Below are 26,017 nucleotides of genomic sequence, written 5' to 3' on the forward strand. Positions count from 1 at the left end.
CATTGATTTCTTCAGAATCATTAAAACTGGACACAGGCAAGTTATTTAACTTGCACTGAATTATTCAAATCTGTCCAACAAGGGAGGAGACCAAGATTGAAAACAAAAATTTAGAAGCTCATAAAAATCAAAGGTGACTTAGAGCTTCCAAATATAGGCATTATGTTATAGTGTAAGTGGTCTCTGGCATTTGGCTCTTTTTCCGGATTTTCTGAATCATTCTCTGCTGGGGTAGAGCTTCTTAGTTCCAGAAATGGCACCTTCTCCAATCCAGCCCTGCCCTACTGCAGCAATGGAAAAACTGAGTAGCCCTTAATTAAATTAAATGGGCATGTTTGGGAAAGGGCACACCACCATGCTATCGTTCTGCCATGACGAACAAAGCTACCGATAAAATTATGGGGGCTTGGGATGCAAAGCGATTAATAGGGACTCTACTTGAAGAATCTACCTCTGTGTCCCTGCAAAACAGACTTGAACTTGGGAAGCAATAAAATGCGATTTGAAATAGTTTGCGTCCCCTTTCTCCATCAGGTATGTGAACCATATGCTATCAAGCTCTTATGTGAAAGCTCCTCATGTCCCCTTATTCGTTCTCAGAAACTTAATGCAATATTACCGTGTTATACATGCACATCCTCCTCTCAGAGAAATGGGTTTGCCCAGTTAAAAACCTTACAAAGGAATACAGCAGAAGCCAGTTCGTTTTGTTAAATAGAGGCCCAAGAACAAAGTTGCAGTTTGGTGGCTGGAGAACCACAATCAGAGATTGTGGAGAACCACAATCAGCTGGTGGCATCTGAGTGCCAGTAAAATTTAGCCTGGCGTTATGCAAAGAGTGTCGAAGCTTCCTGGCTGAATCTGGATACAGAACTTCAAAGTCTTTTGTAGTATGCTCTTAACAAAGAGATTGACCCTCAAAAGTTGGCTCCTACTTTGAAGAGGCTGGCGGAGCGCCACAGCAATTGTGCATTTCATATGAGCATCTTCTGCAGAAGACTTCATGCCAAAGTGGAACTGTTTATACAGTGGACGAGGCCCAACGCCGGGGATTAAAATAGGAGAATGTACACAAGAGGTGCTCGGAGAGACACTATGAAATCGCTGAGGCAGTGCAACAAGGGGAAAGGAGTGCTACAGAAATCAAGAGCAGTGCTCTGGTCAAGCGTACTTTTCTCTACGGCTCTTTCACGAGCAGCTTACATTGTCTTACAAATTCAAAGACATTTCAACACAAAGGACAAAATGAAGTGTATCATTACAACAGGTAGAGAATAAAGCAGAAACTGTATTAGCAGACAGCCCGTATGTTTTAAGGGCTTCCCACTGTGTGGCTAAAAGCCAGCCCAGCCGTGTTTCTAGAGCGGAAGCTGGTGACAAGACCTTGCTGCTGCAGTGCCCTGCAAGAGCAAGGGGCAGGCGTCAAAGGGCGAAGAAAAGATTTTGCCAAGGTGACTGAGGCCTTGTCACCACGAGGGGGGAGAAAAGGGGGGCTTGACAAGATAGCATTCCTGCATTACTACTCCGGCAAAAGTCTTCAGCGCAGGCCTAGCCTAACACCATCAAGTTTGCACATCAACAGAGCTGAGCGTGGCAGTCAGCACAGCCATCTACTGCACCACGAACAGGAATGGTGGCAGGATCCACGGCCAACAACCGGGTCGTTCTCTTTATAGCATCTATACCATATGGTGGAGGAAAGGCCACAGGAGATGAGACTTCCTCAAAACTGTCACTTGGCTAGCCCACTTAAAGATCACAGAAAATAGAACAATTTGGTACCCAAGCTTTGAAGGAATGTGAACATACATCCATCCTCCTAAAACTGAGGTCAATTGCACATTCCAAAATGTGAAGTAAAGAAATGGAAAACTGTGAAAAGAAGTGGGCCAGAGGGAGCAGAGGCAGAAAACCTGAGTTTCGCGTACCGGTGAAGATGGCACTCCTCCGTCTTGCATGCACCCGCGCCTTCAGCTGTCAGAAACGCCACTGAAGACAACTGAGTAAGGCTACTCACAAGTGGAGTTGATGTCAAGCCATAAAGAATTTTGTTTATGCTGATGCTACACTCTTAGGTCACTGGAAATGCAAAGAATATTGTAGTCAGAAAATAACAATCAGCCAATACTGAGGTCGCGTCTGCAAGAGCCCACAGAAAGCACAAATCAGATAAGAAAACCACCTGTCATGTAAGTGTAAGAAGTTAAAAGCCTCCTTTCCAAGAGCTAATTACAAAAGTATCCTACCAGCTTCATCTACAACATCACATGATACTGCATTAGAATAGGGAATTTAGCTTATGGGGCATTTGGAGTGCTATTTATATAACTTTAACCCAGATAGCAGACTAGACAGTCTTTCTATCAGTCCAGTTGTTTTTTACTTTAATAATGACTTTGAAGTGTGATAGGGGCTACACAAAGCTTAAGCCTCCGGTTAGCCAAAAACCACAACCTCATATAACCTTTGCTCTGAGCATCAGAGTAACACGGAAAGGTTTTGATTTAAACCTCCACAGGATGCATCACATAGCTGCAACTCTAATCCGGGAGAGAATGTAATCCTTCCTCAATTCTCAAAGACAGAAAAACTGGCTGAGTCGGCACTCTCTGAGCCAACTGCTGTCCTCGAACCAGCCTCTGCTCTGTTCGCTGGCAGAGTTTTCCAGCAGAGCTATACTAAGCAGAAGGGACAGGCCACTCAAAAAGAAAGTATGCAACATAGACGTATAGCAGAACAGACTACAGCCTGCTACCATTCACTTTTTCTACTGCATCCCTGAAAATTCCTGGAGACCGTGTGTGGTAAAGAGAAGAATCCATCAACCAGATCCCAGGTATCTGTCTCCAGGAGCCCTACAGAACCACAAACACAGAAACGTTGGTCAAAAGAGACCGTCTGATGCATCAACCCCTTCAACACAGGACTATCATGAGGTCAGCTGTGGCTTCACCCAGCTGAGTCTTGAAAATCTCCAAAACTCTAAGACTCCATGGCCTCGAGATAACTTCTTCCAGTGCTGCACCAACTTCTGAGTGAGGAAGCTCCTTCTAGCGCCTGTTCTGAAGACCCCAAAGCAGCCAATTGCCCACTTGTACTAAAGCGAGGGGTTATTTTACCTGCAGTGCTGGGATTCTGGTTGCACTTCATCAGGCTTCTGTTGACCCAGCTGAGTTTCTCTACGATCTACTGGATTGAAGGGCTACCATCTGCCATGGCAGCCACTCCCCCAAATTATGTACTGTTACAGTGCATAATAACTTATTACCCATCATAAAGGATCATTACCCCGGGTAGCAAATGCATGCCACCACAATGGTCTTTGTTGACGTAGGAATAGGTTTATCTGACTGGACAGATGGGTCAAGTAATGTTTTCTTTTCCCCTCCCCAACAATGGCTTGTGCCAGGTTCTTCAGAAGACAGAGCAAGACAAATAGTAAAGAAGCCAAACAGCTTCTCTGCTTTTCCACCTGCTCTCATCTCACCTACCGGCATGTCACCACTGTCCATATAATTGTCTCACTTGGTGGTTCCCAAGCTTTCTGAGCTGCGAGCTGCTGTCAAGATTGAAGCTGCTCTTCATGGAAGATTACACGCTGTTGTGAAACTTTTGACCAAAAGAGACTACAGAAGGGATGTCTCACCCACCATGAAACCACAGTCATGTCAGTCACAGCGCAGGAATGGGGGAGGCAGGGGGAAACTAATCCTTTATTTGAGCTTCTGCTGAGCTCCTAACCAGCGTGGCATTTTCTGGCATGGGCTTAATTAACTTGCCATGTTAACAACTCCCCTGAAGCAGGCACAGCAGAAGGTTTTCTTCTTGTTCTAATATGTACTTAGAAAATAGCACAGTCGAGTTATTTTACATTCACTTATCACAGTAGCCTTTTTGTTCTAGTATCTCTTGACTTTGAGATCAGAATGAACCTCATCAGTTAAGGAACCTCATTAAAATGACATTTCTTCTACAGAAGAGGAGAAATCTGAAGTTTATATCATGGAAAATATCACTGAAAGCTTTAAATTGTGGAATAACAAGTTTCAAATCAAGAGTGTCATATGGGTACATACACAGAAGCTTATGTGGCTAGCAATAATGGGTGCTGTTACAAAGGCAGATTAAACATCTTTCAATTAATGACTGCAAAAAAGCCTCTGTACAACGGGACACATAGTAAATGCTTCCCTGAAGCTGAGTACTGTACACAGGAGCAAGTTGTGACTTTCCCACTTGTTTATGACAAATACAACCATTGCATTTGTCAGAATAATAAACTAAAAAAAAAAAAAAAAAAAAAAAGAAATGCGCTGCAGTGTCCGTCTCCCAAGTGCTCCGACCTGATAAGGTATCACACGGCGTGGCTGGACCTCACCAGGTCCAGGTCAGCAGCATCACGCTGAAACGCAACGGCACTGCCCAGGCACCCTGCTCCCAGCGCTGGCACCACAACCATGCCAGCCGCATCCACCCTCCCGGGACGGCCACGTGGCAGAGCTTCTTCTCCCCTGACAGGCAGCAGCGCTGACCAGACACCAGAGGACCACCTGGTGGACCTCTCCCCACACCACGTCCCCGCCATAGCAGCTCTCCTGCCTGCGTATTTTAAAGTTGGGGTCTTCATACACTGCTCCCTGTGGACCTCCACATGCTTTACAAAGGTGGCAAGAAGCACTGCTCCCAACACATACAGCCAGGGCATAGTCTGGCTTTCTCTTGCAACTGCAGATAAAGTGGTTTGAGCAGTCACTGCTCCTGTTCAGCAAGCCGCGTTCAGCAGCTGTTTAAGTGAAGCCAATTTACTTGGCAGACAAGGAACTCCCAGATTAACCTGGATCAGCTCTGGGTGCTGAGAAAGAGTAAGGAGCAGCTAGTGGGAGGATCTCACTGCTTCTGAAGCGGCGATGAGCATACGCCTGAAGCTGCAGAGGAGTGACGGCACTTGTCCGACATCATGTCAGAGATGGAGATGGGACAAAGCCGTGGTGGCTACAGTCCCAGGCCATAGCTTTGTTCTCTTAGACCACCTCACTTTTTAATGCCTCATTTAGACATTTTACAGTGCATGAAAGCATATGCATTATAGAAGTGCTAATTATACATGTACATGGCTCCTACTTCAGATTTAAGGAAAGCATTAAGGCATTATTCATTACTTCAGCATTTACTTTTTGCGATTTGGATCACTGCTCTGTTTTTTATAGTTGCCCCCCCACCTTTTTTTTTCTTATTTGACCAAATAGTTCCTAGCTATAATTTTGATTACAATTTGCAAACGCTGGTTTGTGGAGGATTAACTATGGTGGTGAAGGCAGGGGAAAAACCTGGTGGATGACCAGTGCTAGTTCAGAAGCACAGGACAGCAACGGGAAGCATCACGGTATTCTTCTCAGCAAGACTCGGTCAAGCAGCAGAAGTTTTAGGCTGTCTCTTTCTCTAAGTGCAACAAGTAAGTCCCCAAACACTGAACAGCTACAGCTTAGTCTTAAAAGGCTGTATGCTATTTAAAAAAAATTTAAATAAATAAAAAATCAAACCAAAAGCCGAGCACCTAAGGAATCACACAGGCTGGGAGGACGGAAAGGGACATTAATTTCATTAGACAGCCCTCATTAAACACAGATGCCTGCAAACTGCTACAACTGTCACAGTATACAGCCAGCACACAGGTACGTAACCAGTTACTATAGCAAGTTATAGAAATGACCATTACATAAATTGCAGAGGGCTGTATCTATGGCGGAATTTTCTTTAACCAGCCTGCTAGTATCCACTAAGCTCTAAAGCAAGGTTTAAGGTCTAAAGCAAGGAGGACTTGCCATACCTGCTTCACCAGATGCATAACAGGGGACAATAAACATGGCTGTGCTGTGTCAGCTCCGTCACCAAAGGTTTTCCTTGAGAGAGGACACATGTAAACTTAAAAGCGAAACCCCAAATCCTTCGAATTTTAAAAGGCTGTGAGCTTGTTGGGGATTTAATTAAAAAAAAAAAAAAAGAAAAATAAAATAAATCTTTTTAAAGCCTTTCAAAGAGCTATGAAAAGCAGATTTTGTTAAACACCTGATTCTCGCTGTCGTCTTATTTGCGCTAGATAGCGTGAGTAGGGCGAAGATTTAAGGCGCTCTGCGTGTGAGGGGGTGCAGCCTGCCGCGAGCTGCGGGCAGCGCGAACTCCCCGAACGGAAGTAACCCTGCGCAGGCAGGGATCCAGCCAGACGTCTTAGGGGTTACTGGGATTCACGTTCAAAGAGGAGAAACACTGACTCTCTCTCTCTAAGAAAAATAAAAATTGCCAAAGGCAGATGTCTCCACGTGCTTAAATTCAGTCGGATATTATGTGGTTGGGATTGCGCTGCCACAGGGTTTAATAAGAGGAAGTTCTCTTATCTCTCTTGGTTAGGCAAAAAAAAAAAAAAAAAAAAAAAAAATGCCCTTTTTGCTTTACAGAGGAAAGAGAAAAATAGCACCCACCACACAGCCGCAGCCTCTGCGCTAGCGTGCGTGCGTGGGGAGTTCCTGACCTTGCGCAAGTCCCAGCAGCGTAAGAAAGGTTAACAGAGTTTATTGGACTTCTAATGGGGGATAACTCTAGCATTAGCTTCGCAGCCCATATGCACCAAAAAGGCGATTTCATTTGTTTTCTTGTTTATTCCTCCCTGACTAAACTCAAGGCCTCTGCCTCCAAGCCCATTCTCCTTCCCGAGCCAACGACCAATGCCCCTCGCCATTCACCTCGGCGAAGCACAGCTGGTTTATGCAGCTGTGCAGCACGCGTAAGGGTACTGAAGCTCATAGCCACGGCAACACCTTCAGCCCTCCGATGGGACTGATTTTGGTTCGCAATCCAGGTGGCCAGGATACCCAGCGAGAAGGAAAGCCTCCACACCTTCTCCTGATGAAGGGAAGTCCATGGAGCGGCATCTGAGAAGGCACCTGTCCCCCCGGCCGGCCGGCCGCTCTCCCAGCGTGGTGCCAACCAGGCACCTGGGGCTTCCAGAACATGGCACCAACTTTGTCCTACAACAGACCTGCCTATGGCCCCTTGGGTGCTCGCCAATCTTTCACTAGTTTAAACAATCAAATACGATTCAAATGATTACTATGGCATATACGTACAAGGCGATAAAGAAGATCATCCCCCCCCCAGCGCCTCAAACCCCAATACTCAGGAAAAGACCAGCCATGTCACAGATGATGAAAAAAAAAAAAAAAATATCAAGTACGGCAGCATTCACCAGCACTTCACTGAAGAAAAAAGCCGAGCGCAAGATTGCAATTTGGCATCTCATTCAGAATAAGGTCAACATGAAGCAGCACCATCCTCAAGGGAATGAGCTCAAGGCAAGAAAAAGGGAGTCCTAATGGAGTGGAGGAGTATGATGGGTCTCTGGGTGACACCACAGAGCAAAGTCAATCTGTTATCGAGTCTGGAGGGTGCTGAGGAAGGCAATGAAGGTAAGCTCCCCGGGCACGCGTGAGGCTGGGTGATTGCGCCTGGGACAGTGCTGCTCGTGGTGACACAGGAGGATGAGGAAAGCGGTACACTTGGGGAGGGAAGGCTACAAAGAAGAGGCAGCAGTCACCCCTTCCTCTTTAGGAGAGCACGGGAAGGAGATGACAACATACCTAACACCTCATGACACAACCACACAGAAAAACGCTAAGGACAGCTTTCCCAGAAAAGCAGGGTAGAAGAAAGGAGCAGAAAGGAGAATTTCCTTCTCCTCGTCAGAGAAAAGAACAAAGAGTTCAGGCAAAAACCGTACTGTTAGGGCTGAAGCGCAATTTAATAGTCAGGATGGACAGAAAAAGAGGCTGAGCAATCACTGGAGCAGATCCTCAGCAGAGATGCTCCCCCCTTCATTGCCAAGGCAGGGCCCTGGGCTGGGTGGCAGGGTCCTCTCCTCCCATAGCCCCAAAGAGCAGGGTGAGGATGACTACGAAACCTCCTGCCCTCCCAGCAACATGAAGTCTGGCAGACCACGCAGGAGGAGCGGGCACACGCAGGCAGTTTAGCAGTAAGTTGCGTACCTTCTGCCTACGCAAAGAAACTCCGGTTATTTAATACCAGTTGCTACTTTATGACAGAAAAAGACAACTCAGCTTTCTTCCAGCCTCGTAAGAAGCCATTATCCACGTGCATACATGGTAACAATGGTGGAATTTCTACTCGGTCATAAAACACGAAATAAATGCGTGTTGCCCTGCCCCACAGCAAGAAAGCCAGAGCCAGGGAGACGACCTCTTCTGATGCGCAAGCAGGGGTGACGCGTGCCTACGCAGACGCGAAGGCAGCGTGCAAAGGGAGCTGGGTAACACCACGAGGTGAGCCAACGCTTTGTTGAGATCAAACTCCCCCCCCCCCCCCCGGGAGGAGAACACTGCTATCACGAATTAGTCAACACTGCCACAAACCACCTCATTGCCAGCTCTGCGCTGAAGAAATCTCTCACGTGGCAAGCAAACCATCCGATTTCTTAAGCCAGCAGAGCCGGGGTGTTGGGATTTTGCTTTCCTCTCTCCCCCACCCCCATCCCAAAACACAATAATGCTCCGAAACGCTCTTTCAAGACGGGAAACACCCATGGTGTCTACAGGATGTGAGAGGCAAAAGGGATGTGGCTTAGCTGGAGCAGGCACAGCAACACGCCTCCAACCGCCGTGCCCTTCAAGTCATACCAGGACGTGCCCCAAAGCTCGCAGCAGACAACGGCAGACCTTGCAGATCAACGTGGGACCTGGCTGTGAAGCATCCTACCCACCTCCTGTTTTAGCTTTCATGAATGCAAAAGGTGTGAGATTATGCATCACAACAGTCTGCAAAATTTGTAAGTGTAGCTCTGAATTAATCCTGTTATTTTTTCAGAAGCTATCTTCATGACTTTTGAAGGTTCAGAACGGGCGATACTTGAAGGTTAGGGCCCGGCCCTGCAAAGGGGACTCTTACATCTATACGCCATCGATTTAGGGATCGCAGTCAAGCTGGCTGGTACTCATGGGTAAAGCTGTTTACAGGTTCTCATAATTAGAAGGAGACACCCTGAAGAAAAAACAAGCTATCAAACTGTGCATACGAGCTCCTCTAGCACATCTCTGCATGCCTCAGCCCACAGCTTTAACTCTACCCCAGCTTCCCTCTCCTCAAAGCAACTCCTTTAGCACTCCAAACACCCATGGTTATTAATATCAGAAGGGGCAGCAGAGCGAACAGCAGCACAGACGGGTATAACGGGAGAAGTTCTCACTTCACCTGAGCTCCTGACCTGCTAGAAGGCACGAAAAGGTGAAATAACTTAAGTGGAATAAATTTCCTTTTTGTCCTTTATTTGCTCTGTCTCCTCAGGCCTGTGAATGCCTCGAAAGCTGCGCAAAGTCTTCTGGAGCAGCAACTTCAGGTATCAGGTGGGTTGACCTCAAGGCCACCATCTTATAAATGATGCAATCCAAACCTCCAAGGTCAAATCCCTGCACTTTGAAAGATGTCCTTGTAAAGACATTTGAATATATCTATATATTCATTACCTCGTTCTCTCCCTCTCCTTGTACCTGGGTTTGGGAAGAAAAAAGGCTGGTTCAGTAGGAAGCACCCTCCTCCCTGTCCCATTAACCTGCTTTTATTTCCCCTGGCTACCTGCACGCAGAAAGAAACAGCAAACCAGCAGCAAAATCGCCCCCCGAGCAACCGCAAGCGGGGTCGAGAAGGAGGCATCGTTTCTTTCTGCTGAAACCCGGGAGCCCTGCCGCACTGAACGTTTGTGCTTCTTGAGGGCAGGCCAGCAAGCAGATAAATGGAGCACCGCCACGAGCCAGCCCGGCTAGCTAAGCATCCTCGCCAGCCTGCCGTAGAGCCGAGCGCTCGTACCACCGTCACGCCACGTAGCTGCCCTCCGCCTTGGCTCACGGCTAATTCGGGGTTACGTTATTCCCATGAACCGCTGCTTGTCTTCCCGCACGGAAAGCCAACAAGGGAACATGCTAGCCTCCCAAAAAACCATACTCTGCGAGGAGGAGAGGATTAGGAGGGAACAATGTCGGAGTGTCTTCAGTGAGCTGGAAGCAATCCCAGCTTCCAGCTGCACAATGACACGCAGGAAGGAGTTTTGAAAGCTTCCCAGTCACGGAGTACCCCTGCGTGCCAGGCTCAGAGACGTCTGGACATAAGAATGGCCTTTAAAGCGTAAGGATGCAAGAGGACTGCAGAGCCCAGGACGCAGACCGGCCCTGGCAAAGCGGGGAACGGTGGCTCAAGCTTAGCTTTTTTTTTTTCCTGGCATTGGGTGCTAATTGTGTAGTCCAGATCCTTAACCTTATTTAGGTCAGAGGCTTCAACACAAAACAGTCTTAGAAATACAGACCTTCTGTGGGAATGAGAAAGCCTGCTTGGCCAGACCCAGAGCTCTCCAGATATTGGAGCCGAAGTGCAATCGTATGTTAGAAAGGGATGACAGGAGGAGATCGTGTTTGATGGGCCGCGCTGGGCTCCACGTGGCAGTGCAAAATTATGCCCCATGCGGCTTTACACATGATTTGCATGTTTTGTAACGAGCTCCAAGGCAGGTAAAGCAGCTCTCAGCGAACTACATGCCGGGCAGGAAACAGGATGGTGCGGATGCTCACGAAGACGCTCCCCGTCAGTTTGCCCTGATGTCCTGCCAGCCACCGCGATGCCATGCCTTCCTCCACGATGCCATGCCTCCACTCCGCTGATCATTGTCTTCTCCTGCCTGAACAGGTGACAACCCCCCCAAAAAACTGGCAGGTAAATGGTGAAGGTGGTAATGCGGGCACCCCCAGGGAGCAGGAGAGAGAACATTGCATGCTGAGCCCCGGTGACTATTTTATTGGATTCAATATTGGGCATAAAGCAACATAAAGAGGGCTCCAGTGATTCTTCTCAATGGCGCTTACGGACCTGCAGGCCTACAAAGTACATGGAGCAGAAATTATAACCCTTTGAAAACACTGTTCTCATTCCCATTTCTGTATTATTCTGAGGATAAAGTAATAATTGCTCCATGGAAAGCATTTCAGATTATTTGCAGAGGTGCAACTCGCACAAGTTTTGTTAGCATGACTGCCTCCTAAAGTTGTGCCGTAGAAACAATCTATAAAAACAATCAAACCAATAATTTAATACCTATAGACAATAATAAACTACTAAAATATCAAGTTTGCCATTCACTGCAGCCATAAGGCAAAATGTCAGTACGGAAAACAGGATGTAAAAATAGGGTGACAAGGAAACATGAAGAAGCGTTTGACTGGATGCCGCATCCAGGAAGATGGAGACAAGGAGTAAGCAAACTGCCCAAAGTTTAACTACCAACTCAGTGGGAACAAACTTTTGGATTTGGCAGCATTTTCAGGAGCATCCCAGTTTTGAGGAGCAGACCTGGGAGGTGAAACTTGAGCCAAGCACTGGGAATAATAAAAATGGAAGCAACAATCTCTGTGCTTTCTTTGGACAGTGGACTCAAGCTATTGTATGACTCTTGTTCCCCAATAAGATGAAATTGTCCTGCAGCAGATAAATACATGTGCAAAGTTTATGGACAACATTTGATCAAGTCTTTAGGTTATAATGACCCTAGGAAGATCTCATGAGCAGCAAAAAAAAAAAAGTCCACTAAAAAAACCAGAATGACAGTATAGACACCTGGCAAAATCTCTCCTCCAAAAGAACTGAAGTTTTCAGACCATCATACTTATATTCCTAGAGAAAAACACACTTACATACCAACTAAGAGAGTACCCACACTTAGCGCTGATCTGGCTGTAGACTCCAAACCATCCCCCAAAACGTACCAATAGGTACTTTAAAAACTGGGGGACAGGAGTCTTGCATGGATAACTCAGGCTTTCTCCTACAAATACCAGGGTTTAGCCACATCAAGCCATACCTAGGCACTGAAGGCAAATGACACCGCCGTGACAAAGCTGATATTCCTGCAGTACTTCCTATTTTTAAGAGATATTCTGAACAGCGCGCCACGTTGAAGAGCTGCTAGACAAAAAGATTCTTCTGATATAAATTCATCAATCTCTCCTCACAGAGCTGACGTCTCCAGACACTATCTTTAGGAAGATAAGATGCATATGGAAGAGGAATTGTAAACTGTCGGCGCAGCATGCACCCGTACAGCATAATCAGATAGGCTCAACTGAAGACAGGAAAAAAATGCTAAGCGCTTGTGCTGCTAAGCTCCTAACATACATACGAACTCCTTTTAAACAACTGCTCTTGCAAGTTAAAAATAATTCCACGTCCAACACATCAGGAAGTTAACATGGTATTTTTCTGCAGAGCTGTAAGTACCTCTGAGGAACAGAAATCAAACACATAAATACTTTTTTCCTTTAAAGCAATGGTACAGGAACCTCCTCTATTTGCAAGAATTCGTAACAACCTCTGAAATAAAAGGCAAGGCTGCAGTTTTCAAGAAGGTTTTGCCTAAAACTTGAGATATCTCAAAAGGTACTGATTTTCAAACTGCCTGGCAAGAGGCTTCAGCAGAGAAGAAGGAAATGCTGCGGCACATCTTGGAACGAGAAGACAGCGTTAGAATGATTTTGGGGGAAATATCACGGATGATCAAAGGAAACTGAAGTCCTCAGCCTCGTAGGTGGGAGGTGACACCATTCAACCCTCATGGTGTGAAAGCAAAGGCTTGATCAAAATGCACTTGCAATAACTGGAAGCGCTCAAGGTGTGGCAAGACAATTTAAAAGCCAAGCAAAGCCAGCAAAAAGGCTTTAGGTCAGTCGGACTGGAGAGAGGACAAGGAAGGGGGTCACATTCGGGTTACAAGAGCAAGCTTTGACGGTCAGGTCAAAGATAGAGGCAGGTTTTATGAGGCAATTCCTTTTAACCTATGGACAATCAATATACAGGAATCTGCCCGTCGTCTTACTTCCACTTTCTTTTTGCCGAATAGGAGCGCACAGCTGGGCAACTTAGAGTGCCACCATCATCCTTGCACACAGCTCCCCAAAAAAAGCTGCTGTACTCTACACACACAGAAACAAAGTCAAAAAGGGAAGGAGAAGCAAGTCAAATCACAGCCGAGTCCAGGTGGTCTCAGTTTAAAAAAGAAATGGGAAACACCACATGCTTAGAGGTGGCTTTTGCTTGTGTAGCACAACCTTCATCTACAGGCAACGTTTCCAGAATTTTTCCTGCCAGCAGCTCTGCGTGGAAATTGTCCAAATATCTATTAAATCCACAAGCTGCTGAGGGCCGTTCAATCTCTGAACCTTTATATTGTCCTTTAAGCCATCGTTTCCTTTTCTGTGGTGCTACTTTGCACCACAGAACTCAGAAGCAATTAAAACAAGAAATTGTGAGGGTTTTTTGGGTAACCAAAGGGTAATCTTTACCAAGAGGTCCCTCTGAGAGGTGTTGGAAATAAGGCTCAGCTACCTGCCAGCGGTACCAACCCCTTCACCCTCACCCAGGCCACACGCTGCTCATTGCTCAACGCCGTGTTTTTGGGAGGGTGGCCAGCGCGGAGGACAGCAGGCAGCACTGGTAGCACAGTCTCCATTGATTATGAAAGGGGAGTGTAAACACGGCTAGAGATAAGGAAAAGAGCTGTACAAAGGACTAGCAGGAAGACAGACAGATAGATAGCCAAAAATGGCACTACCATCGCTGCCAAAACCATAGGTAAACTTAGGCTGGTCAGTATAAAGGTTGCAAAGGGTAGTCAGGTACCACTGCACCATTTTCCTGCCAATAACATTTATTTTCACACTGAATTCAGCAGCAGCTCTGATGTTTTACACGTGGTGGGGATCTTGCACAGGCACAGCGTACTTCCTCTTCCATGTGTTGTGGTGCCGGTATGTGCCTCACCACCATCAGCCCCACACGCCATGGGAGGGGAACAACTCAAAGATGTCCCTAAGGTGGTCCTCGGGCAGGTGGACACCATCACTGCCTCCAGGGGAAGAGCCACATCTGCCTATGTTAGCTTAAGGCGGTATTACCACTAGAAAATCGCTGCCTTGTTTAAAATGCAAACTGTTTTAAATCATGTCATATGGGTCCTTCCCAGCTCGGACTATCCTCCCTGACAGAGGTTCATGCTTTTCCATCTTCTTGTCTGCTTAGAAGGAGGAAAAAAGAGGTGTAAGGTCGTCATTTTATATGCTACAACAATAGCAAACCTACGGAGCTGACTTTGCATGCATAAAAGCAACAAACTTGCCTATTTTACAGTTCATTTTTCAATACCAGGTTAGGATGGCTTCTGCCACGCCACCCTGCAATTCAGTGGCATTAAGCTAGCGCCGAACTTGGTGTTATTTGCTTAAATAGAATAAATAAAGAAACCAAACACACGCTTTCTAAGTTAACATCCAGTGCATATCCAACAGCACGCCGCTTCCAGCGCAGCAGAAAGCTCGCTAACCTTTATGCCAGCCGAGCCCGGGCGAGGGAGGGCACTGACCGGCAATTACCCTGAGCAAGGCTGGAGCAAGCCCTCGGCGGCCAGCGCGACAGCGCCTGCCCCTCTGCACCCACAGGCCTGCGACCGACGGACCAACAAGGAAGCAGAGGGGAAAAACAGAGCTATAAATATAAAAGGATTCAAAGGATAAGTCCAAAAGCAAAAGCAACAGCCTCTCTACGCTGTAGCCGGGAGAGATTTATGCTTCCCCCCCGCCTTGTTAAGCAAAGGGCACGGTGGTTTTGCAGGACTGGCAGTGTGTCACGAGCGCGAGGGATTTAGGGCAGGAAGGCTGCCGCCGCGCCGCGCAGCAAAAGCCTTGTTGATCAATTAGCTGTTCAGTAACCCATTAAAAACCCATTCAGCTGTGAACGGCTTGGACAGCTGTTGTAGCTAAATTTGCACAGGAGCTTGAGCACGTTACCTGAAACGCGTATAAAAACACAGCAAAAGAATAATAGCCATGCAGAAGGAAAAGGAAATTTTCCAATTCCGCCTCATCATCCGTATCCGTAAACCTATGGCATGAACTGCTCCCAGGAATAGCTTTGCCCCATGGGCTGTTCCACACAAAGAGCAGGAAGGCATTACTGTGACAGACTCAGAGACAGGACAGACAGACAGCCTGCGTAGTCCTGAGACTCCCTCGCAGACGGGAGGTGCCAGGTGCCATCAGACAGAGAGGCTCCAACCCGCTCTGCACAAGCTGGCCGCATTTATTCCACTGCAAACGCAGCGTGCGTAGTAACCCCAGTATTACTTAGCATAGATGACAACATGATCCCAAATGTATTTTTCCATAAGAATTAATTTTTTTTTTAATTATATTTTTATACACAGTTTAACTTCTGGAACATGCACACACATGGGGCACAAGCAGGGTAAATGTATTTCTCCTTCTCACTGGCCTCTAATAATTTTACCACAGGCACTGAAAATAACAGCTCAGGCTGATGCCTGGCTCCTGCCTGCACAAACCCCCCGAAGCGGGGACGGAAGGGAGGTCAGCGGCACAGATCCTCCCCACCGGTGACCGAGCAGTTTAAAACACTCACGCCATTTGAAAATGCCACATGGCTCGACTGGGACGTGGGTATGCTGCATATGCCGAGGGTGAGAGGAAATGGTTTCTCAACAGAAAACATCTTTTTTGCCACAGCTACATATTCCCTTCACCGTTCATCTGCTGTTGACACGATGCCCAACCTGCTCTTGGCACCTTATGGGGCATTTCAGAACCTGCTGGGAATCACCCGAGCCCAAACGAGGGAGGGGACCAGACCGAAGCAGGGTGGAAAGCACATCCAGACCTCCAGCACTGGAGAGGTGTCTCCGGTAGGTCTCGCCCTCCCCTCAGCAAAGCCACCAAATGCTTTCATTCTCCGATAAATCGGTGGGTATTGCCAGCTCTTATTCAAACAAAGCAAAGTCCCTCACGTAAAACAATAAATAAAAAAATCTGGAAATGAAGAAACTACTGGGTTCCTATTTTTAAGCACTGTTATTAATAATGTGCCACAGTTCTTATCTCCATCACCACACCATATAATCGTGTTGAGAAATTACGGCAGCATATTGTAATTATTTCAGCGAGGACACTGTGCCTCCGTCTGTCAGCATACACCTGCATCGCAATGAAGAACAATGCGACTTAAAAATAAGTTACATGCACACTGTAATCTCTGTCCTATCAACTTTTCTCTGCTCATCCAGCCAAGCCTTGAAATCATGATGTGGGCAAGACTCCCAGAGAAACACTAATTAGAGACTGAAGAAACAGGGTCCTCCTAACAATGCAGCTGTAGGAAACATGCTGAAGCCTAACTCCTGCAAGGAGGGTGCAGCTAAATCTGTAATACCAGATTCTCTCTTAAGTGTCCCTGCTTCATGCAGCTGGAGACCCATGTTGACAGTGAGCCAGACCAGCACTTGGTTGCAGCGACAGTTTTCCTCTAGTTAAGAAGGACTGACTGAGTTTCAGCTCTTACCCTCTCAGGAACTCAGACTATTTAATTCCCATGTTTGTAGTCTCTTGTAGTCTTTCTTTCCTGGTAAGAACAGCAGCAGCAGCATCTTTTGCCTTCAGGAATGGTCCTATTGCTCTTTTTAAAGCCAAAGCTAGAAAACCACCCTTCCTGCAGCAGTAACATGAGCTCCCAAACCGCAGAAGAATCACAGAGCATTAAAAATTTCTGTTTACAGGATGGAGCCCTATGCATAGATACCTAGTCTGTTTTCTACAGTCGTGTGGCACAAGCTTTCTGAAAAGTCTAGCAGGATGAGGTTATAGCCTTGTGGCCTCTGCTCGTGATTCAGGAGCAGGCAGTAAAGCATCGCTTACTAATTCGCCAATTTATTACCATAAATCAGCCAACCCATTTCATCTTTGCTTCGTGGAATACAGCAAACCCTGCAGGATCTGCAGGAGTAAGCTGGCAGCTCCGGTTTATCAAAATACCTGCGATCTGCAACGTGAATCCAGTGACATGAAATAAATGTGCAGAATAGCCCAGAAGGCACGGATTGAAACTACGCAGCCATTAAGTGCTGCCAGATGTATCAAGTACATATGTTGGGAGAAAAAAATAAAATGCATTAACAAACACTTTCCCCCCTGATCTGTTCCATTTTAGTCAGGCTTTATGGCACAAGTAACAGTGGCAGGTCATGATTATAATTTTAAAAAGGAGAAAAATAAGGTTTATTTTATATGGATAAACTGACCTTTAACTATACCATTTTTCCAGCCACATTCTCAACTTTAAAACAGACAAAAATGGCTGGTTAGATACAGCCTCTCAGATGTTCAAGGAATACACTGAGGCAGTTGTTCAAAGTCAACAAGATGCCCAGATCTCCCTTTAAAAGAGAAAATCCCTGGGAAGGTTACTCAGGGGTGATTTCAAGGGCCTGTCCCCCATTCCTGTGCCATCTCCAAGGGAGGAAAGCTGTGGGGGCTGCAGCAAACCCACCAGATCCACAGCTATCAACAGAGACCAAGCAGGATCAGACAGCTCAGTGCATCCACCTCCGAGATCTCCTGCGGAGCACATGGCTCCAGATGATTTCTCCATGAGCCTGGACATGGGGATGGTGTACATAGACCCTTCATGATCTTGCAGTAAGTCCACCCACTGCTTTTGATCTCTCCTGCAAAGACTCCAGAGTTGCAAAGTATCTTGAGCGAGCAACCCACCTCCTCCAGGAGGAGCAGGCGATGCCCATATAGAGGGTCTCAGTACTGCATCCATAGGAAGCAGAGGTTTGGAAATGGAATTCAATTAATTCAATTTAATTAATTGACATCACCTGTTCCCCCAGCAGCAGTCCTGAAAGGGGCTGGGATCCCTACCCAAGACGGGAGCAGTACTGCAGAGGAGCCCTAACCCCCAGGGAGATGGTCGTGCTTTGTAGCACGGAACTCCGCAGCCTTCATGTGATTTGACACAGGCAAAGGAACGGGCCAAATCCTGAACAGGAGTGAATAGGTAGATTTCATTTCATTGGAAAATGATATAACTCGGCGTCTGACCTGAGAAGATCTTGCTGCTTTCCCCTGCCAGATGGTATGCAGAAGGCAGTTTCAGTCTCCCACTAGTCTCCAGCACGTAAAATATTGTTGATCTCATGTAAGTGGAGGCCAAAAAAATCCCAAACACAACAGCTCTTCCATCACCCCGGTTTTTTTCTCCTCAGAGGTATTAGAAAGTGCAAACTAATGGTGGCTTTACATGCATCTGTATTTCTGTTGCTCATAAAAATCCCTTTGTGAAGTGCACATAGAAGATATCATCTAACAATTCCTTTTTTCTCAAGTTTTTCCTGAAGTTGCAGGAGGCAGGATTTCCTCCCTATTACATAAGGAGGAGAGGGTGTATTTGTTCTTTTGCCGTTTAAGACTTATTAGCGCGGTCAGGTTACTCAAGCCAGGCCCTCTTTCCTGATCTTTTCTTGCAGGGGAATTATTCTTGGCAGGGCTCCAGCCTAGTATTAACCCAATGGAGAAAAAACAAGCGGCTGTATAAAGAAAAGAGACATAAAACAGACGCACCTCGGGGCTTTGCCAGGCCACCGAGAGCTGCAGCGAGAGTAGAAATAACAAATACAAGCTGGTGCTGAGCCTCCAAAGCATGTAAGTACAACCATCACTACTACTACCATGTCTGTTTTTTGGGGGGGTGCGATCCTTTTCCGTCGTCCTGCCAGGAAACACGGCTACAAGCCAGCAGGCAAGGTACCACACCGCACCCCTTCCCAAACAAAGCATCAAGCCCCAGTAGTAAATAATTGCCCCTTGTAATGACTCCACCTCTCAGTCCAGACTAAGAGATCGGAGAGGAAAACAAAACCCCCACCTTATTATTTAATGTAGGGGAGCGATGGGAAAGTGGTTCTCCTGCCTCCAGCGCCTAGTGCGGGGACCTGAACGAGATGGCTTTCTCCTCATCTCTTAATAGAAAGAGGCACCTCTGGAGGGTGGTCCAGGAGCTTGCCTTTTTTTTAGGTGACGAGAGGGTGCACTTAGGGTGACCGCTCCCCTGGGACACCTACCTGGGGCAGGTAGGACTAGGAAGAAGAGCTTCCAAGGATGGTGGCACAGTGAGGGTTACCCAGGGGACTGCCTGTCCATTCGCCGCCTCCCAGGAGGCAATTTTGGGCTGAGGTTTACCTACCCTTCCCCCAGCTGGAACAGCGATTTGGGTCTCTGAGCCACAGAAATTGAGGTTAACTTCTTACCTTTGAGAGACCTCTACGCTTCCATCTAACCAAAGTGAAAACAGCTAACCGGTCACAAAGCTGGTACTTGTATTTGTTACTCTACAGACACGTAAGAAAGAAATTTTTACAGTGAGAACAGTCCATCACTGGAACAACCTCCCCAGGAGGCTGAGCAGAAGAGCCCCCACCGCTGGAGGCTTTCAAGGTGCGACTGGACAGGGAGCTAGATAATTTCATCTAGGCTCCCGTTCCCATGAAAGGTTGGACCAGATGATCTTTTGAGGTCCCTTCCAACCGGGGCTCTTCTATGGTTCTGTGATTTTTGCAACAGGTGTTAAGGCTTTATTACTTATACTTCTTGCATCTAGAAGACGTAACTGTACCAAGAAGCTGATCAAAGCAAGCAGCAGAGGGAAGGAGCAGCCTGAACTGCTTGACATCTGGAAGGAAACAGAGCTGGGCTCCGTGGACCTGAGCCTCAACCTTGGTACCCCACCATCGTCCTGCCACACACCCCTTCTTCCCCCCTTCCTTTTTTTTTTTTTTTTTTTTTTGAGAGAGAGAGTGCAAGTTCTGGCTTTCAGACCCTCTATCAATTTTCATTTACTCAAGTGCAAAGTATGCTTATAAGAAAAAAAAAAACAACCTAAGAGGTCTTCACAAAATTACCAATCTGTATTATAAAGCATAATGAAAACCAGCTGGAAAACCTCTGCTGCAAACCGAGCTGGAAAAGGTGCACAACTGATCACTGCCCTCAGCTACCAGCAAACTTTCAAGCAAGCAATTAAACTAGAGGATGCACCTTTAGCATGCTCTGTGCAACGGCTGGTGTTGCACACACCTGTGTCACACTTCTTGACGTGGTCACCCAGCGGGTGCCCCAGCACGTAACAGCTGGAGAGAGCGGTCACGGGGTGTCGTGGGAGTCACGAGCTTGGTTTATGGCCAGGAGGGACAGGCCTGAGGCAGGCATGGATAAGCAGTGGAAAAAGTGCCCTTCCTTACGGACCTGGGGTATGGGACAGCTCGGGGGTACCTCCACCAACCTTGGCCAGAGGAAACATCTCCACTGGGGCCACTTACCCTCCCCATGAAAACACTTGCTGCCTTTGACCTGAACTTGCTTGCCCTGTCAATCATGCTACCCTAACCCCACATTTTTCTTTTTTTTTTGGTGAGAAGAAGCTGTTGGTTTCTTCATCCCCCTGAGAATGGGAAGGGCATGGAGGTCAGCTGGAGGGGATGACCTGCATCCCCAGAGACAGGCCAGCTCTGCCCCCCTGTCAACAAATCCCAGATTTGCCAAACCACACCTGCAAGAAACGTTGCAGGTTTGGGCAAATTCACCCCACGTTTGATACTTTAATCCAATTACACGTCACACTCGCCTCCACGTTCATCATGTTAATCTCTTCTAAAATTACCCTCTGGTCCTCTGAATGAAAACACCTCGTTCCCCCACTCCAAACGCTGTGATAAACATAGATCCTTGTAATATGAGAAAGAGGGCAAGGACCTTGCTTTATTTCATTATTTTTGTACTGCAGCAATGAATTTCAAAACAGCTTAGCAGTAGTAGTCATGTTTACCCATTTGGTATACCTTCCCTTTGCTGCTTTTCAGAAATTTAGGACTTCTGGGCACGAGTGTGAAGGTTTGGGGTTGCTTTTTTCCCTCCCCCCTTCAAGCAGATTACTCTACATGATGACATTTTTTTTGCTTTTTGTTTTGAATGAAGGCACAGACCTCCTTCCTTCCTGCACAACTGTTCCCTCAATGCAAAGGCTATGCAGGGCTGGAAGACAGCAGGACCTTCATCTTCTAGCCTCACCTAGAAACGAGCAGTAATTTTCCCCGTTGTTAATGCCTGAAAGAACAAGTGCAAGGGGTCTCAAAGCTACTTGCTGTGAACTGGTCATGAAAACAAACAAACAAACAAAAACCACCAACCAAACCCCAAAGCAAACCCCAAACCAGCCTTTCAACTGGCATGAAAGTCTCCGAGATCTCACTTTGAGATCTCACTTTTTACTGGTCTTTACACAGTTTTAATACAGTCTTCTTGCCTTGCTGTGCTTTATTCCTGGACTTAAAAAGCTAAGTGAGGCAGGTCCTCCAACAGGAGTACTGCAACAAGGCAGTACTCCAGCTCCTGAGACCACCCCAGACTACCCGAGACCACCCTGGACGACGAGGGACCGGCCTGCAGGAGCACGCTTACCTACGCGAGGGCAGCTGTGCACAAAGCACATCAGCAAGCAGGTGCCCATCGGCGTAGCTTGTGAGAGCGTCTGCCTGCTGTCGGACTAAATAGCCTTCAGATCCACCGGGCAACAGCTTGGGTCATAGCCGGAGACTTCAGCAACACGCGTGGGACATCCGCCGAGTACAGAGCGCCTTGAAAACACACCCCATGGATTTCATGAGGCTGAAGTACCGGTAAGCCCCGTGCAGCCGTGTATGTTTGTTTGTATAAGCAAGAGATTAATTTCTCCAGCTGATTATCAACTGAAGTTGATTTACCTGGGCAAAGATTAGTTTGCCAGGCATTTTATCAGTTCCTAGGGTACACGACCGGAGCCGGGAGGGAGACCATGGAGTGCACAAAGAAAAAGGCGGCACTTTCTGGCCTCAGCTGAGGCTGTTTCACAGCTGCAAAGCTCCACCAACCTCAGCAATGCTAGCACAAGCAAGAGGAAATTCCTCCCTGAGGTGCTGAGTATGACTTTTCCCAATGTATACTTTTTTTCCTGCATCGCGTTGATTTTTTCTGTTCCCACATTTATTTTCCCAGGAAAGTTTTGCAGGCTTGTCTGTGGATGCACCTCACTCTCATTGCTTTCCAGCTTCTCACGTTATCACAAATAGGATCAAGCGCAGAAAACAATTGCATCGTACTCTCCTTGTGTGATTGATGACACATATACGTGCAATAAAACAGAACAAAAACAAGTACTTATATCAGGCTCCTTTTAAACTTCAAAGTATCAAAGAGACCTTTCACACCACCCAGTACAGCTGAGTACCTGTTTGCTAAGCTAGATGGAAAAGAAGTACCATGCAGTTTAAGAGCAAAAATAAAACAAACTGCTAGGGCCACGCTCTGCCACAGTGCCACGCTCTGCCACGCTCTGCCCACTGCTGGGGCCACAATGGCCAGCTTGGGCTAACGCAGGCTTATTTTGTAAGTCATTTTCTCTGCCTAACTTTTTTAATAGGTGGATGTTTTGTTTTGGTTTTTTTCCTCAAAATGCTGAAGATGCAGGAGTGACAGACAGTTAACACTTTACTGGATGAGGTCCTTAAAAAAACCATTATATTTATGTATTTATATATATATGTGTGTGTGTGTGTAAATAAATAAAAATAAATCACCAGTCACCTTTCTTCCAAAACTGCATTATTAGAATAATCCTGAGACTAGTGATAATCAGAGATGTTTCTTTCCTCAGCCGGTCTATCCACCTCTGCCCCCCTACCCTGATGCCCAACCCCACCAGACTTCATCCTAAGGTCCACTCCAGCCAACCAACTGCTCATGAAAGAACGAGAGCCATGGCGAGGGGGGAAGCACGGGATACCTGAACTAGTGAAGCAGTCGAGAAATACTGAAAGATGTTAGGCTGAAGCCATCAGCCTAACATTTGAATACCCCCGCTGGGCTATCATCTCCATTTTGGCTATCAAACAGCCATGGCTGTGAGATGACAGATGTTTCCTATGCGGGAGCGTCAGGCTCCCAAGCAGTGCACAGCAGAGGTATCCCTGACCACAAATACTGTACCGCAGCGCAGGATGCCACATCACTGTCACCGTCCTTCTCGCGTGCCTGACCTCCCCAACCACACTGACAAGAGCCATTATTCAGCATATTACTGGAAAGGACAGAGCTGTCAGCACTGCCAGAGGTAACGGTTCATCAGCACTTCCCCTCTCCACAATATCCCTTTTGCAGAAGTCCAAGAGTCCCCTGTCCCTATTCATGTCCAGCTGGAAGTTTGAATAGAAGCCAGAGAGAAAAGTTAGTTTCCCAATGCCGTAAACTAGATGTCAGACCAGCTGGGACAGATTTTACATGTGGAGATGAAAGGGTGAGAGTTATTTCAAAATCCTTGTTGCATTCTTACATTTCTGTATCAAGCAGCAAGTTTAGCAAGAGAGGCATCCCCAGCACTGTTGCCTGATTACCTTACTCAAAAAAACCAAAAAAAACCAAAACAACAAAACCCACAAACTTCTCTCAGCTTCTCAGCCATTAACACCAGAAGCACCATCCCACTCGACCACACCACAAACAGACCTTGCTCCATGCCCACTAGCTCAGTGAAATCGGGGAACTGCCTGGCGCTGGGACAGCACGGCCTCCCCAGGCAGCTGCCCCACGTCTCGCACCCCCGAGGAGGAGCGGTCCCTCCAGCTCAGCAGATGCCCCATGACGGCTCGTTAATGAGCTGTGTCACCCTTGCAGGACAAGCCATGGCATTCCACGCTTGTTACACAGCCCAAACCATCCTGCACATGACTGTGCTCTCAAGCCTTTTTGATTTGAGGAGCGGATCTGAGGGAGAGCGGACTACAGCCCTAATGCTGATGTTAAGGAGGTCACCATCCAAACAAGACTTTCTGGAGATGAGGCACTGGCAGTTCCCAGCTTGGCAGCTCTGAGAGAGGCAGATGTAGCGCTGCATCCTGCCTCCCAAAGTGGCAGAAAGATGCTCTGGGAAACATTGTAAGAAACAGGGTACATACAGAGCATCCCTTCCCCTGCTATTCCCCCCCAGCTTCTGGCAGGACAGACAGTCCTCTGTGCCTTGTTCAAAAGGCTCTTGATGGAGAAACAATCCTTAACCAACCATTAACAGGCTCAACGTGACCGACCGTAACAGCTCAGTCTTCCCCGCACAGATGTGTGTACACACATACCTCCTCAGGAGGTCCTCCACCTTTCAAGGACTATAGCGGCTTTATCAAGGGACGGTCACTACAGTCCCAGCATTAAGACTCAACCAGGCTTCCATGCAAGAAGTGGGAAACATTTAATAATCCTGGGAAGGAGCAAGCCCCACTAGGATCAAAACAGGACTCGAGAGTACCCAAACCCCAAAGGCATTAACCTACAACGCTGCATGGAGCTGGGCCTACAGGTCAGGTGCTGCCTCTTACCTGTTCTCCAGCAGCGTCATGCACACGACCTCCCGCACGCCTGGGTTGTTGGCTTTCTCGATGGAGCAGCTTTGCAGGTTCCAGGTAGCTACCCTCAGGACGGGTCTGCCATCTCTCACCCCCCCGAACATCTCCACAGAGGGGCGAGTGGATATGATCTGGGTTGGACCCCCAGGAGGAAAGTCCAAGTCCTCGCTCTGGAGGCTCAGAGAAGTGGGGCTGGGGTGAGGCTTGGCAGTGAAGTTGAGGCCGCCGTTGGTGTTCGTCGAAGGGGGCCGGGACCGCTCTGCGAAAATCTGATGCCTGATTTTGTCCAGAAAGGAGGAATTGATGCAGTCCATCCTCACCAGGTCCTCGATACTTTTGAAGGGCCCGTGCTCTTTACGGTAGTCCACGATGCTGTTGGCAATCTTCTCGGTGATGCCACGGATGCTCATGAGCTGGGCCGGGGTGGCGGTGTTAATGTTGATCTTGGTGGCGGAGAGGTGGTGCTCAGAGGCCAGGTCCTTGCGCAGGGAGCTGGGCGAGTGCTGCGCCGAGCTGCCCTTGCTGCTCACGCAGATCTCAAACTTCACCTGCTCCAGCTTGGCCGCCCCCACCCCGCTCACCAGCGCCAGGTCCTCCACTTTCTTGAAGCCACCGATGTACTCCCGGTACTCCACGATGTTCTGCGCCACTACCCGGGTGACCCCGGGCAGGGTCATCAGCTCCTCCTCCGTGGCCGTGTTGATGTTGAGCCTCTCCTGGTTGACGAGGATGTTGCTGAAGTTGCACGCCGCGCTGAACTTGCGGCTGTGGCACAGGTCCGCCGGGTCGCGGGGGATGGAGCGGTGGCAGCCCAGGCTGCCCCCCATCTCACCGCCTCCTCCGCCGCCGCACCGGGCCGCTGCCGAAGCCGGGGGAGCGGGCGAGGGGCGCTGCCGGGGCTGCCCGCCCGCGACTCATGGACCCCCGCGGGAGGCCGGCGAGGCCCCGCGGCTCCGCGCCAGGGGACGGACGGCGGCGGCTGCAGGGCACCCTGCGGACAGACCCGACGCGACGCGACGCGACGCGACACGATCGATCAGGCGGACCCCGGCGCCCCCGCGGAGGGGCCCCGCGCCCTTCCTCCTCCTCCTCCTCCTCCTCCCCGCCCTCCTCCGGGGACACGGCCGCTCCCTTGGCGCCGGAGCTGCCGCCGCAGACCCTGCCTGCCTGCCTGCCTGCCTGCCTGCCCGCCCGCCCAGCCCCAGCACCGGCCCCAGCCCCGGCCCGCCGCGCCGCTCCGCTCCAGCCCCCGGCGCTGACGGCGGCCGCTGCCGGTACCCCACGCCCCGCCGGCGGTAGTAGTAGCTCGGCGGGAGCTCCCGCCCCCTCGGCCGGGCGAGGCGGGGCCGGGCGCCGCCGCCACCGCCTCCCGGGGCGTCACCCGCCCCGCGCCCGCCCCCGCCCGGCAGCGGCGGGGCCGGCCCGGGCTGCGAGAGCGGCCGTCCCGGCGGGGCTTCCGCCGGCATCCCGGCCCTGGCTCCGTCCCCGGGCGCCTGCGTGGGGCGGGGGAGGATGAGGAGGGGTGGCTCCTCCTGTCCCGCATGGGCACTCGCCCCCGAAAGGTGGGGTCGGGCTCGCAGGGCCCAGGGGGACCCACGCGGCCCTGCTGCTGTCACCTTGCTGTTAAGGGCAGGCTTTTCTCTTCCT

The 26,017-nt window shown here is 48.7% G+C and overlaps 1 protein-coding gene across 1 annotated transcript in view; it reads right to left on the minus strand.

Annotated features, from left to right (window-relative positions):
• The window catches only part of EEPD1 (endonuclease/exonuclease/phosphatase family domain containing 1), a 68,805-nt gene extending 43,261 nt beyond the window's left edge, over window positions 1-25,544 (minus strand). The window contains exon 1 of the mRNA XM_075495598.1: window positions 24,344-25,544. Within this exon, the coding sequence (XP_075351713.1) occupies window positions 24,344-25,197 (854 nt within the window). The 5' untranslated portion in view covers window positions 25,198-25,544. The remainder of the gene's footprint in view (window positions 1-24,343) is intronic.
• Window positions 25,545-26,017: the final 473 nt, after the last annotated feature.

The sequence above is a fragment of the Mycteria americana genome, chromosome 2 (assembly GCF_035582795.1).
Source record: "Mycteria americana isolate JAX WOST 10 ecotype Jacksonville Zoo and Gardens chromosome 2, USCA_MyAme_1.0, whole genome shotgun sequence".
NCBI classification, from domain to species: domain Eukaryota; kingdom Metazoa; phylum Chordata; class Aves; order Ciconiiformes; family Ciconiidae; genus Mycteria; species Mycteria americana.